Raw genomic sequence first — 14,543 nt, 5'->3', positions numbered from 1 at the left:
CACTGTTTATTGATATCATAGTTTTCATTATATGTTGTGTGGGCAAAAGTAATCATTACATTAATAGTGATCTGATTTACTATTCTGCAGCTCCGAATTTAACTCTATCACTGATATACTTATTGTAATGGGTGTAGAAAAATTGTTGTAAATACAATGGCAAAACTATAAATTTTTTACTTTACTCTAAAATTAATTTCATGTACAACAAAAAACAACTAATACCTGGAAACTTCTCTCTATAACGCTTACACAGAAGGGAGTAAAAATTTTAAACAAGACAAGTACACAAAACGAGTAAAAAAGAAGGAAAGAATAATTTTAAAGATTCTGTTTTTAACATGGACTTTGATTTTCATTACATTGAGGAATGTTCGGAGCCAGCTCGGCGCGGCAAACTGGACAAACCGTGTGGTTAGATAGCCACGTGTCAGCACATAATCGGTGAAACCCATGGTTGCAACCGGGAACTAGACGACCCGATTGACCACTCTCTATATCTTCAAGGCAAACGGCACACTCCGTCGACCTAGCTATTATGGCAAGCTCTTTTCCGGTGAGTTTAGGGATTTTCTCGAGCTCTAACACCGAAAGGCCTTTACCGGTGACCGGTTTAACAGGTTCCGCAAATCGAAGACGTTCAATACGACGACGTGTGGAACACCACAAGAGGAAGAGATATATTAGGAAGACGATGCACATGCCAACGCAAGGAAGGAGGAGGGCCATGAAAACGGTAGCTATCATCGGCCCACCGCCGCTAGATTCAACGGCGGTTGTTGGTGGCGGAGATGGTACTAAAACCGGTGAGATGCGTGTGTAGTGCATCTTACACCGTCTCTTGTTCTCTCTCTCTGTCCGGCTTGCTTTTTTTTTGTTGTAAGAAAGCAAAAAGGAAAAAGAAAAAAAAAAGTTATATTCCTCTACTTGTTCTCTAAGTGTTGTTGGTAGTGAAAATCATGTGAAAAAGAGTAACGGCTATTTATACAAAGAGGAGAGAACACGGTAGAGCCAAATATCAGGTTCTAGGTTAAACAATTATTGTTATGATTTTTTTATTTTATTTCGTACAATCAGCTTTTCTTTATTATTATGGGTTTGCTTGTTATATACACCAGGTTCTTTTGCCCCATTGAATTATTATAAAACGTCAATTTTACTTGGCACTGAAAACGATTTGATATATGGCTTCCACTAACATAGATATGGCTTCCACAAATATAATTTGGATATATATATCCAAATTATATTGGTTAGATTTTTTTTATTATAAACTTATAGTATTTACAAAAAAAATAAACTTTAATTATTATTATTTCATTTCTAGATAACAATAACTAATTATTAAATATTAATTAGTAATTTGATCAAACTAAATTTTTGGAATGAGAATTAACATAATGAAAGAAAATCTTTAATCTATCATAAAAGGAGTATGTGAAAAAAGTTTTCAAGACGTTCAACATCGAAAGTAGAACCGGATAATACTCTTTTGTTTTGTCAATCAAAAGATCAATTCTGTGATCGAGCACGAGATAACATATAGGATAAGGTTTTGTATGCTTATGTTATATATTGGCCACCATATGTCTGTGATGACATGCTTAAGATCGGAGAAATTGTAGAGGGGAAGTTATTAGTAAGTTAATAAGCAATTTAGGAAATTGAAAGTTTTTAATTGGAATTTTTAGGAATCTGAAAAATATATATAAGCTCACCATTATTTTCGAGAAGTAAAAGATGAGGAATTTGTTGATGATAAAAACGGTGGTGAATATTTATAGGATTAGTGGATCGGATATGTATACATTTTTAATGGTAGTGTAATTTTTGGCTTCAAAGTTAAATAGATTATAGCTTTGTCGACTAGTTATGAGGCTGAGTATGCATGCTGCCATGAAAGAGGTGAAAAATGAAATGCGGGTAAAATCATCCATACAAAAATATGGGTTCGTACCATAAGGAAATTGTGTCATACTGTGAATGTGATAGCAAGGGTGTTCATTTGGCAAAGATTAATCCCGCAATTTACCCCAACGTTTTAACATGTAGTTCAATCACGATTAAGATCCGTTTAGGAGAAAACTATTCTCAGGAAATTGTTTTTTTTTTGTTTTTTCTGCGAAGTTTGTAAATATCCTTAAAATTGAGTTTAAGGTACTAGAAATAACGCTCACAAAAAAAAAGGTACTAAAAAGAGCATTATCTTTCTTTTTTCGACTGAATAATTTCATTAGCAAAAGAGCTGTTAACGATTTACAACAAGTCCCAAAAAATATAGGATCGAAGACAATCACCATCAGAGAAAACAAAAAACGCATTACAACTAAACAACACACATCTCTTCTGTGAACAAATCCTTTAACCAAAAGGGGTAGCCTGAAGTTACGTATGTTTGTCTTCGATCCTCCAAGGTTACACTCTTTGCGATCAAAAGAGCACCTCGGATTCACACACTCAAGTATTTTTATTAAGTAGGAAAGATTACTCTTGAGGGACAAAAATAGATATGCAAAAAGCGTATTGAATTGCTACGAAAATTGCTATAGTATTTCTTACTCGAGAGAGAAGACCCCCTTTACATGGTCATTGGCCTTTATATTTATACCTAGAAAAACGACATTTAAATGGCTAATTAAGTACAATTATTCTCTCTTAAATGTGTCCGTTTTGATCTTTGATTTTAATGCTCAACGTTCGAATTTGAGTTGATTCTGATCTTCATGGGCCTCGCCTTTTGGCCCAAATGTCCTTGGACCGACTTAACCATGATTTCGTCTCCGGACTCATGTCGAGGTGCAGTCACTTCGGCTTCTCCTTATGGTGGTAACCACTTCGATTGTTCTTTTGACTTGTGGATCTAATGAGCTTTATCCTTTATGGGCCGTTACCCTGACTACGTGGCAATCTTTGGTTGGTCCTGGACCTCTGGTGCGGGATCCTACACCAACAATTAGCCCCCCAAGTTTTTTGAAGTGCCATTCCAATTCGGAGGACTTTAAATGCTTAAATGACCAAAGATTGCGCTCGAGAATCTTTCTGATTTCCCGCCGAAAATCTCATCACTCCTTTAATTTTGGCACTAGCCATTTTTAACCGAGTGACATCTGTCATCATTATGACCGTATATTAATTAATTACTATTAAAACGGGAAAAACCTTCCCACTTCGCACACAATTTCCGAGGCGGTTCCATCATTTAGCTTGTGTAAGGTAACTTCTTTTCATCATCATTTTCTACTTTTACTTTTACATTTGCACTTTATTCGAAACTTCTCTCTTCTTTTCCTTCGCCAAATTTCTCCTCGTCGGATCTCGAACCTTTCATTTTCCCCAATGACTTCTGATTCTGAAAGACCCGAATCTCCGACATTCGACGATAGGCGCTCTAGTAATGACGAGTGCACTCGCCCTAATGATATTGCCGGTCCGCACTATAGATCCACTTGCACTCTTCAATCCCTCGAGCGGTTGAGAGAGCTTTGCCGGATTCCGCCGATAATTATGGCAGAAGTACAAATAGCTGACCCCACAGAATCCCCAGAGAACCATCGCGATGGTTACTTCTGTGTGTACGAGATTTATTTCAAGGGTTGCAGATTAACCTTCCCACTTCCCGAAGCCCTAGTTCGGTACTTGGCGGTTCTCGAGATCGCTCTTCCTCAATTAACCCCCAATCTTCTCCGAACCATACTCGGAATTATAACAGTAGCGGCGGAAGCCGGATACATTATAAGGGTCCCCGAGCTGAATGAGCTTCTAAGCGTGAGAAGTTCATCGAAGAAGACATGGTATTTCTCAGCATACCCTAACGCTAACAGGAACGTCATTTCACATCTTCCAAACAAGGATGAAAATTGGCATCACCCTTGGTTCCTGATTAAGAAAACCCCTGCTTCGATTGGAAGTCTATCAGATTCACTCCCATCGAAGTGGTCCGCGAAACCTGGTAGAAATTAGGTCGCATACATTCCTCCAATTTATTTTATTCTATTGATTAAACTTGTTATTTTCACTTCGCAGCTTTCGTCGCTCCGACTTTACCAACTGAAGAATTCATTGGCTTCTTCAAAATAATCCTCGAAGGGGAAACCCTTTGGAATTTTTTCACTCTCGAACGGTTCATAGAAGCCAATCGAAAACTCAGGATGAGCCCTCCCAATCAACTTCATCGTCTTCCGCCTCCTCCCTCAACCCAGGGAATGTCAGTTCGGGCTCTCACTGCCCAGCGAAAAATGATTTCCAAGCCGATGGCTGAGGCTTGTGATGAGAACAAGGCGTTCCTTGCGACCGCCATTGATAAAAAAGATTATAGCAAAACCTTATTGGTTGACGACGGTAGCACCAAAGGAGCCAGATCCGTCGCCGTTTTCAGATTGACACCTCGACGTGAACGTCACGATGACCGTCCTCCCCGGAGGCCCCAATCTCCTAACCGTGACTCTCCTCGTTCTTCCCGAGATGACTTTAGCAACGAACCGCTTAAGGATTTAATTCGCAAAAAGAGGGACAAGTCATCCCGCAGTGGTTCTTCTCCGCGAAGAGAGAAGTCAAGGGCCCGGACTGACTGTTCTCCTCGATCGTCCCCTCCTACTGAACCAATTGGTCCTCCTCGTCCTGTCGATATGTCTTCTTCTTCTCAACGTAGTGGCGAGAAGACGAACCTGGGTGCAGCTTCTCAGAAGGAAAGTTCTGAGTCTCGAGATGACTCTCCGAAGACAAAGCCTGTTCTTGTTCCTCAGATCAAATCGCTCTCAGGTATGATGATATACATGTATTCTTTTCTTTTCGTCTTGTACTTATTTTGAATTTCTAAGACCTTTCCTCTTTTGCTTTCGTATCCATGGAAAAAGAGGGTAACGTTTTTCGGTGCTTCAAAACTCGATCAGGTGCGATCCTGCCAGAGTTCAACAAGTGGCGCTCTGCAATTTGTGAACGATACCTACTTCATGCTCATCATTCATCTCGGGTTAGTTCCGCTTCATTTTTCTGACTTCACTGTCATTCTTCGAACTGATCAGTCATTCCGGGTTTATGTGTAATATCAGGCTAACGGCGAGCTTAATGACATAATTGAACATTACGAAGGGTTGGTCATTGGTCGGGAGAAGGAGATTGACACGTGGAAGAGCAAGTTTTCTAATCTCGAGGCTGACCTCCGTTCTTCTACCGACTCCAAGCATGATCTGGAGGACAAGGTTGGTGGTCTATCATCCGAGCTTGCGAAGATAAAGGGGGAGCTGCAGGACCAGTACGACCGGAATTACAAGCTCCAAGATGAACTTTCTGGTGTTCAGGGTAGACTTCATGAGTCTGAATCATCCGCCGATACCCTGAACAACCAACTTACCGAGCTTCACGCGAAGTACCAGGCGATCGCCAAGTTGCGTGATTCCGAGTTAGCAAGGTCAGCATCGAAGGCCAGAAAAGAGGTCAAGGGACGCGGGATATAATTGATCCAAGGGGCTATCCGCTTCATCCAAACTGAGAAATCTAGGTCAGATCTAGAATCTGACATCAAAGAGCACGAGAGCAACCTGATCCTGTTAGATCAGATCCATGACAAAGATTTCTCCGAAGCGCAAGAAAGATCCGAATTGACCGCTAATTTATTTGAAAAACGGAGTCGCTTGGCAGCTCTTCCTGCTTCAACCTTCAACCCACAGCACTTCGAGGAATTCTTTACTAAATCACCTCCCCCAAGTGAATCGGGTCTAGACTGGGCAGGTAATCTCCAGCTCTTGATACTTACTATCTTTTTCTTGCCCTATCATATATATATTTTTTTGTTGACTGAAACTATCCTTCCTAGGCTCAAGTGAGGCGGAAGATGCCGCCCCTCCCGAAGTTTCAGCCGCACCGGAGGTCACCCCGACGGATGGTTGTACCGTGGAAAGCGGACCAGGAGCTTCGCTTGACTAAGCACCAGCCAAGGAGGTGAATGAAACTTTGACAGCCGAGACGGAGTCCGAGGTGGCCGTTAATCCGTAGTGGATGTGTCCACTTTAAATTGGGGATTGTCTCATTTATTTCAAAACTTAATTTTGAACTTGTTTTTGCCTAAGGAGGCTTTATAATTACCTTTTTTTTTCTTAAACAAAATATTCGCCTAAGAGGCTTTGAAACCTTTCTAGGTTATGATCCCAAGAGAGTTTGGTTCAAATTATGCACGGCTTGGCAAAGTCCGCTTTTAACCTGTTGAGGCCTTGTGGTTACGTTTTAGAGATTTCTAGACTGATCAGACCTTTCTCTCTAGAATGCGAGTACTGAGCTCGACTTAAAACGAGTTCCCCACTTCGGGTTAGTCAACTCGGTAAATTTATTGGGCTTGGGCCTTAGAAACGTTTGTAGTTAATGCGACGGTTGCTCTTTCCCTTCTTATTTCTTGAAAGTAGGAAAAGCGGCTCGTCTTTAATGCAATAACTGCCTTTTCTCGATTTCCAAAAATGGTTTAAGTTGCTTGGGCACGCCATTATTAATGATTTTTCGCTTCCAAGACAAACCCTATTCCTATTATAAATAGGAGATTGTTTGCCTTTAATCGTTTCTCAAGAAACTTCATAATTCATTCAACAAGCACCACATCAATGGAAAACAAAAACGTAGTCCCCGTTGATCCCGGCAGCCCGCTTTTTCTGTCTGGTGATGGTTTTGAGCCGGCAGGTGTCCTCTTCCCGCACGCCGTGTTTCACTTCCCTTCAAAGAAAAAGAAAGAGGCTTGCGATTTCCTGGATAAGGTTTAGTACTTATCTTCTTTGATCAAAACTTTCCGCTTTCTCCTTTTTACCTACTTATCTTTATTCTAGGTTGTCGACAAGCACCGTCGTTTGTGCGACGAGAGGCAGCGGCTAGGTCTCAAAAGGCAAACACTAGAAGCTCGCATCGCCCGTGTGGAGAGGAAGATAAGAGCTCTGGAAAGTGATCCCTTTCAATGGGAATGGCGGAATTTTGATTCTGTTGCTGAGATCCCGAAGATGCTCCAGATGTATCTCCGTGCTAAGGGAGTTCCGGGGCTCGTGAATGCCCCGGTCTATACCGCTCCATCTGATGGCGAAGAAGAAGGCGAGGAGGATACCAGCACCTGTCGGAAACGCGTTCGGGATCGTTCCGAAGTGGATGCCAAGAACAAGGCGTCCACTTCGAAAATCAAACCGGCGATGAAGGAGCCTGTTCCTGAGCCTCTTCCTTAAATGTTCCCTAACTCTGCTCCTATTTTGAACTCGTAATGGGCTTCGGCCCTCTTTTTTTTATTTATGGAAACATTTGCAATTTTCCTTATTCTTAAAAATATTCTCGGAGATACGCCTTTTAATGCAGGATTGGTTTAAGAGCATAAATCTCTCCGCGAATCACTCCAAGGGATATGACGTTCTTATAAATTTTAGTCTCGATTTCCCTTACTCCTCACCACTCTTTTTCATTTTAGCAGGTATGGAGTTCAACTTTCGATGTTCAGAATCTATGCCCGACTTCTCCAGGATCGAAATGATAAACGAAGATGTTCCAAATGAGCCAAACAGGCAGCCTCTTCCACCTTGCGGCTTCTTCAGATCTCCAATCCGAGCTCCGTGCGCTTTGATCAGGGATCTCCCAATCAGAGACCAAGGAACAGCGATGGCATTCATAGAGGCACTTGCGCTTCAACATCGGAAGCTTACATTGGAAAAGAGGAGACTCTGGAAGAGGATTATCCGGATGCAACGCAGGCTTACTACGGTATCGAGAGACTTCACATCCTTGGCTCTCACCCCGGAGAATGGATCGAGCTTGGAATCTCTGACTTCGTTCGAATTCCGGACTGCATGATGCCAATCCTCGATCTTGCTGGTCAAGGAGTTGAAGTGTTCTGCTCGTCAACAAGATTTCCCTAATCCGAAGTGTACGATGAGGGACATTCCGTCTTATTTGTTTGAATAAACGCTCTATTTCCAATATCTTGTATGTTCGCATAGCCGAACCTTTATCTGCTTCACTTGTTCGCTCAGTCGAACCTTTTCCTTTAATAAATAAATAAAACAAATTTTTATTAATAGTTGAACTCGTTTCCGAGCTGCCTACGTACCCGTTTCGGGATCAAGCCACACCGTAGTTCATGTACATAAAAAATGCATGTAGCTTTAAACATAAAACTTCTTTAGGTTGATCACATTCCAAGGTCGTTTGACTGGCCTGGCTTCTAAGTCTTTCAATCTATAAACACCGTTCCGAACCACTTCGGTAACAATGTAAGGTCCTTCCCAATTAATACCGAGTTTACCGGCACCTTCTTCTTTTTTATTGTCAAAGACGCGCCTTAACACATAATCTCCCACGAAGAAAGGCCTACTTTTGACTTTAGAGTTGTAATATCGGGCTGCTGCCTGTTGGTAGTTCTGAATCCGAATCAAAGCTTGATCACGCCTTTCATTTATGGTATCTAGTGAATCATTAAGCATTGCTGAATTTTCTTCCTCATTTAATGGTGCTTCTGTTCGGCGAAGTTCGGGCACGTTGAGTTCAGCTGGTACTACTGCCTCCATGCCATAAACCAAAGAGAATGGAGTTTCATTATCAGTGAAATGAATTGTGGTCCATTATCAGTGACTATTTCGTACGGAACTCCATGTCGACATATAATGTTTTTCCAAATAAAGGTCTTCACCGCTGAATCCTTGATACCAACATACGCCTCAGCTTCAATCCATTTCGAAAAGTAGTCCGTAAGGACTAAAAGGTATTGTACACCTCGAGTTGACTTGTGCAATGGTCCAATGATGTCCATTGACCACCTCATAAACGGGTATGGGGCGAAAATGGAGGAGAATAATTCCGACGGTTGATGGATCAATGGTGCATGGAGTTGGCAGCGCTTGCATCTTTGGGCGAACTTAACACAATATGTGATCATAGTGGGCCAATAATATCCCATTCTTTTAACTTTAAAAGCCATAGCCCTTCCTGATGAATGACTCCCACATAATCCTTCGTGCACTTCGCTCATAACGATTTCGACTTCGGGCCCAAAAATGCATAATAGGTAAGGGTCACTGACACCTCGTCTATATAATGCATCCTTTGATAGACAAAATTTTGCGCTAACGATTTTCATTTTCCTGGCCTGCCACTTATTCTTTGGGAGCTCGCCTGTCATGATGTAGTGCTTTATTGGCTCCCTCCAGTCAGCCCCCAGTCTTTATCCGGAATTTGGTCAACCTTGTGAAATACTCGTGGCTCTGGTTCGGGATGTTCGTTTGGTTCAAGAACATCCTCCTCGATTAATGGCTCGGTTTCTAATATTGTTTCTGGAATCACATCTTCTGCTAAGACAACAAGTTCCTTATTAGATGTGTTTGATCCCTTTGATTTCCTCCGTTTGATGGGTGGCAGTTCGACCTCCGGTTCGTCACGGTCACGTGCCGCTGCTCGAGATCTTGTAACGACGAGTCTTGAATGCTTCGTTCCGAAATGCATTCTACTGGGATAACTCTTTTCAAGTCAGGATCTGATGTTGATGCTAATGCGGCAAGTGCGTCCGCGGTTGTATTCTCTCCCCGGGGTATGCGAATTAATTCGAATTTCGAGAAATTTTTAGATAGATCCTTCACCACTTCGAGGTATGCTTCCATTCTTGATTCCTTGGCCTCGTAGTCTCCATTAAACTGGTTAACTACTAATTGCGAATCACAATAAGCGACTATTTCCTTAGCTCCAACTCCTTGTGCCAATCGAAGTCCGGCAATTAGGGCTTCGTATTCTGCCTCGTTGTTGGAAGCATTAAATAATAATCGGAATGATTGTTCTAAAATTTCCGATGTTTGAGATTCCAACTTGATTCCCACTCCGGATCCTTGCTTTGATGAAGACCCATCTACATGCAATTTCCAAGTTTGGTTCTCTAGTTGTTCTAGCGTGCCAGGTATTGGTAGTTCGGTCAGGAAATCTGCTAAAACCTGAGCCTTCATACTGATTCGGCTTTTGAATTCTATATCGTACTCGCTCAATTCTACCGCCCATTTCGCCAGACGTCCGGACTGACTTGGACTATGAAGTATTGTTCGGAGTGGCTGGTTGGTTAATACTTCGATCGGATGGGATTGAAAATATGGGCGCAGCTTCCGAGCTGAAGTCACTACTGCGAGTGCGAGTTTTTCCATCATTGTATATCTGGTTTCCGGATCCGTCATTGACTTACTTATATAGTTAATCGGCTTCTACTCTCCGCGGTCTTCCCGGACCAGGACTCCACTAACCGCGTGGTTTGAAACTGACACGTACAGATAAAGCTTTTCGTCCACTTCCGGTTTGGATAATATAGGTGGGGTAGTTAAATATGCCTTAAGCTGCCCGAAAGCTTCTTCACACTTTTCATCCCAAAGGAATCCTTTGTTTCCTTTTAGAATTTGGTAAAAAGGCAACGACTTATCTGTTGATCTCGAGATAAAACGATTTAAAGCCGCGATCCGCCCAGTCAAACGCTGTACCTCCTTGAAGTTTCTCGGAGACTGCATGTTTAGAAAGGCGTTGATTTGGTTTGGATTGGCCTCAATCCCTCTCTCTGTCACAATATAGCCGAGAAATTCTCCGGATGGTTAATGATTTAACCAACATGTCATCTATGTAGACTTCCATTGTCTTCCGGAGATGATTGTGGAACATTTTGTTAACCAACCGTTGATAAGTTGCTCCTGGATTTTTTAAACCAAAAGGCATCACTTTGTAACAATAGATACCTCTATCCGTGATAAATGACGTTTTTTCTTGGTCCTCGGGGTTCATCATTATTTGATTATAACCCGAGAAAGCATCCATGAAGGTCAGCAGTTCATTCCCAGCGGTGGACTCTACGAGTCGATCTATATGCGGGAGCGGGAAACTATCTTTAGGACATGCTTTATTGAGGTCCGTGAAGTCGATGCAAACTCTATCTTTTCCATTCTTCTTTTTAACCACGACGGTGTTTGCTACCCACTCCGGGTATTGTACTTCCCTTATGGACCCTATCTTTAAAAGTTTGTCCACTTCGTTGTTTACTATTTTTGCTCGTTCTACTCCGAGCTTTCTTCTTTTTTGCTTTATAGGCTTGAAACTTGGATCCACGTTCAGTTCATGACAAATTATGCTTGGATCTATGCCAGGCATATCCGCCGCCGACCATGCAAATGATGTTTCGTTTTTCCTTAAAAGCTCGATCAAAGCTTCTTTTATTTGCCCAGTCAAAGTAGCTCCAATTCGAATTTTCCGATCCGGTTTGTCTTCTTTCAACACTACTTCGATTACTACATCATCTCTTTTCTGCCCGCTAGGAATTTTTTGTCTTAGTCCCTCTTTTTCGGGCTTCGTTAATTGCTATTGAATCTTCAAACGGTGGCTAGCTAGATAACATGTTCTCGAAGCTTCTTGATCCCCCCGAATTGTTTCCACTCCATTTGGTGCTGGAAATTTGATACATTGATGATACGTAGAGGGGACTGCCTTCATTTGATAAATCCAAGGAGTCCCGAGGATGATGTTGTAAGCCGCGGGCTTATCAAAAACAACAAAATCCACGATCTTTGACACCCGTTTGGCAAGGACTGGTAGCTTGATTATTCTGAGGGACATGGCTGATTCACTTGTGAATGCTACTAACGGAGATGGAGGCCCTATTATGTCTGCCCGACTAATTCCCATTCTTTCTAAAATACTTAAAAAGATTAGATCGACCGAACTGCCCGTATCGATTAGAATCCTTGATACTTCGAAGTTGGCAACATCCAGGGTAATGACTAATGCATCATCATGAGGTCTCTCGAGATGCCGCGTTTCTTCTTTGTCAAATGATATTGATGCACCTTGAAAATCGACTTCTTCACTCAAACTTGCTTTGAGTAAAACATTTCGCCTATGTTTCTTGATGGAACTTATCGAATCTCGGCAAAATTTAGAACCTCCTAGAATCACATTGATCTTACCCTTCGAACTCCTTGGATCTTCCTCATTGGATAACTTTGGTCTTTTAGAATTTTGATCTTTGGAGTTATCCTTTGACTTGTGGCATTCCTTTACAAAATATTTTATATCGAATTGGGAAAGATCTCCACTGGCCCAAAGCTCTGCGAGATGCCTCTTAAGGACACTACAATCCTTGGTTAAATGTCCGGTTACGTTATGAATATCGCAATATAAACTTTCATCACGGACCCAAGTGTTTGACCTTCCTTTCCCTTGGAATTGCTTTCCGACGGTACTGTTAAAGGGTTGCGACCCAAATTTTCTTGGTCCTTTGCTCTCCCTAGATTCGAACTTCTTGATAGGGACGGTAATTGCCGGCTTTTCTTGTTTATTTCTTTTGGCGAAATTTTCTTTTTCGTCCTCTACTTTCATCCAGTTGTTTGCGCGGAAGAGTGCATCCTGAATTGTGTCTGGTTTATGAAGTATTAAATCCTCTTTAAAACTTTAATCATGTCGCAATCCTTTTTGTAGGGCAGATAAACCTGATTGCTGCGAGATTCTTGGGAGCTTTGACAACACTCCTTTGAACTTGGTGATGAAAACTCGAAGTGACTCATTTGATCCTTGTGACAGGTTCCAAAGATCGGCATCCGAAACACTTTTGTTCATAAGGATGGAATATTGTTTTAAGAACACAGCTGATAGTTCGTCGAAATTACTGATCGAACCCGGCTCTAATTGGGTGAACCACATTAGAGCTTGGCCACATAGATTTTCCGAAAAGAGCTTGCAGTCCCCTGCGTCCTCATCAGCTTCATCCAATTCGACTCTTTCGGCAGCTATCAGGAAAGCTGCGAGATAGCTCTTCGGATCCTCCAACCCGCTGTAAGGGTCCAACTTGAGCTTCCGAGAATCTTTGATTCTTAAACTTGCGATTCGCGGAATGAAAGGTGTTCGCCTAGCTTCTTCAATGACTCGATTGATATCCGGCTCCGAACTCGTAGCCTGATGGAACTTTGACTTCATTTCTTTTAGTTCTTGGCTAACCTTCCTCATAGTCTCGAACTGGTCGAGGTTTTCCTGCTCGTATTGATCTGCAAGTTGAGCTTCATCTTCGAGCTGTGCCTCTCCCTCCAATGGCTGAAAAACATTATTAGTAGCACCAGGAGTTGTTTGTCCGCTGGTTTCATTTTGTGCAACGGAACTTGGCGAGTTGAATATCCTCCTTCGGATTCCCACAGGATTTCTTGCACTTAAAGAGCGAACACGAGTTTGTATAGTATTGACGTTTTGACTAAGAGATACCTGGGATGTTTGCAACGTATCGACGGCCTTTTCCACATCCGAGAACTTTTGTGATATGTCCGACATGGTTTGCTGCATAGCTTTGAGGGTTTCGGCCAATGATGTCTCAACGGCGTCTCCTCCGGACATTGCTGCTTATCTCGGAAATGTAAATGTAGTAAAGAAAAATCTGACCTCTCAAGAATCTTCTCTCCCCACAGACGGCGCCAAAATATGGATGTCGGATTCACACACTCAAGTATTTTTATTAAGTAGGAAAGATTACTCTCGAGGGACAAAAATAGATATGCAAAAAGCTTATTGAATTGCTACGAAAATTGCTATAGTATTTCTTACTCGAGAGAGAAGATCCCCTTTACATGGCCATTGGCCTTTATATTTATACCTAGAAAAACGACATTTAAATGGCTAATTAAGTACAATTATTCTCTCTTAAATGTGTCCGTTTTGATCTTTGATTTTAATGCTCAACGTTCGAATTTGAGTTGATTATGATCTTCATGGGCCTCGCCTTTTGGCCCAAATGTCCTTGGACCGACTTAACCATGACTTCGTCTCCGGACTCGTGTCGAGGTGCAGTCACTTCGGATTCTCCTTATGGTGATAACCACTTCGATTGTTCTTTTGACTTGTGGATCTAATGGGCTTTATCCTTTATGGGCCGTTACCCTGACTACGTGGCAATCTTTGGTTGGTCCTGGACCTCTGGTGCGGGATCCGACACCAACAATAAAGGAACATAGTCTAGCGCCTTAGAGATAAATTCAGACTGGAGCTTGAAAGAAGGCCAAGCCGCAGGTCTACTCATAGCCTGCAAAAGATCAGTTGCCTCAACCGCAAAACACACATATCTGATTTTGAGACTACACATACTTTCAATAGTCCAAAGCCAGTATTGTAGATCAGCCTCATCTTTTGAATCAACTAGAGCAAAAGATTTCATGTTGTGAAGTAATACTACACCAAAAGAATTTCGCAAAACCCAAGCAACACCTCCAACCCTATTTGCTCTGTCCCAAGTGGAGGCCAAATTGCATTTTAACCACGGCCTCTCAGGTGGTTTCCAAGAGCATTTTGAGACTTGAGAATGCTTTAGATCTTTCACCACAGCCTCCTCTTCCACTTGTTGAGCTAGGAACCATTCAGAAGCATCCTCTTGGATTTTTGCAATCATGTCCTACACTACAAAGATCAGACCTTCAAAAACAAGATTGTTTTGATTCTTCCAAAGACGCCATAAGATCCATGGGACTGCTTCTTTTTTCAGCCTAAACCGTGATCTCTTGGCCAGTTTGAGGATAAAATGGAGATTGTGGTATAAAGAGTGG

The 14,543-nt window shown here is 42.0% G+C and overlaps 2 protein-coding genes and 1 pseudogene across 2 annotated transcripts; 2 read left to right on the top strand and 1 right to left on the bottom strand.

Annotated features, from left to right (window-relative positions):
• Positions 1 to 152: 152 nt before the first annotated feature.
• On the bottom strand, positions 153 to 1,057 carry LOC9299178 (E3 ubiquitin-protein ligase ATL23). Its single transcript, XM_021019514.1, has one exon. It carries the CDS (start codon positions 826 to 828, stop codon positions 337 to 339), a length of 492 nt encoding a protein of 163 aa, XP_020875173.1. The 5' UTR covers positions 829 to 1,057; the 3' UTR covers positions 153 to 336.
• A 2,279-nt stretch (positions 1,058 to 3,336) lies between these two features.
• LOC110226790 lies at positions 3,337 to 5,822 on the top strand (annotated as a pseudogene).
• A 765-nt stretch (positions 5,823 to 6,587) lies between these two features.
• On the top strand, positions 6,588 to 7,268 carry LOC110226797. Its single transcript, XM_021019504.1, has 3 exons — positions 6,588 to 6,737; positions 6,807 to 6,861; positions 7,102 to 7,268. Exons 1-3 carry the CDS (start codon positions 6,588 to 6,590, stop codon positions 7,188 to 7,190), a joined length of 294 nt encoding a protein of 97 aa, XP_020875163.1. The 3' UTR covers positions 7,191 to 7,268.
• Positions 7,269 to 14,543: the final 7,275 nt, after the last annotated feature.

The sequence above is a fragment of the Arabidopsis lyrata genome (assembly GCF_000004255.2).
Source record: "Arabidopsis lyrata subsp. lyrata unplaced genomic scaffold ARALYscaffold_25, whole genome shotgun sequence".
Classification (NCBI taxonomy): Eukaryota; Viridiplantae; Streptophyta; class Magnoliopsida; order Brassicales; family Brassicaceae; genus Arabidopsis; species Arabidopsis lyrata.
The sequence above is the reverse complement of the archived record's forward strand: the minus strand, read 5'-3'. Positions and strand labels throughout refer to the sequence as shown.

What these genes read in the sequence shown, in the direction of transcription:
- LOC110226797 (XM_021019504.1), top strand. Translation starts at nt 6,588, where the DNA reads ATGGAAAACAAAAACGTAGTCCCCGTTGATCCCGGCAGCCCGCTTTTT. An exon ending in CTTGCGATTTCCTGGATAAG is followed by an intron (nt 6,738 to 6,806) that starts GTTTAGTACTTA and finishes TCTTTATTCTAG; the next exon opens with GTTGTCGACAAGCACCGTCG. An exon ending in GCAGCGGCTAGGTCTCAAAA is followed by an intron (nt 6,862 to 7,101) that starts GGCAAACACTAG and finishes AACGCGTTCGGG; the next exon opens with ATCGTTCCGAAGTGGATGCC.
- LOC9299178 (XM_021019514.1), bottom strand. Translation starts at nt 828, where the DNA reads ATGCACTACACACGCATCTCACCGGTTTTAGTACCATCTCCGCCACCA.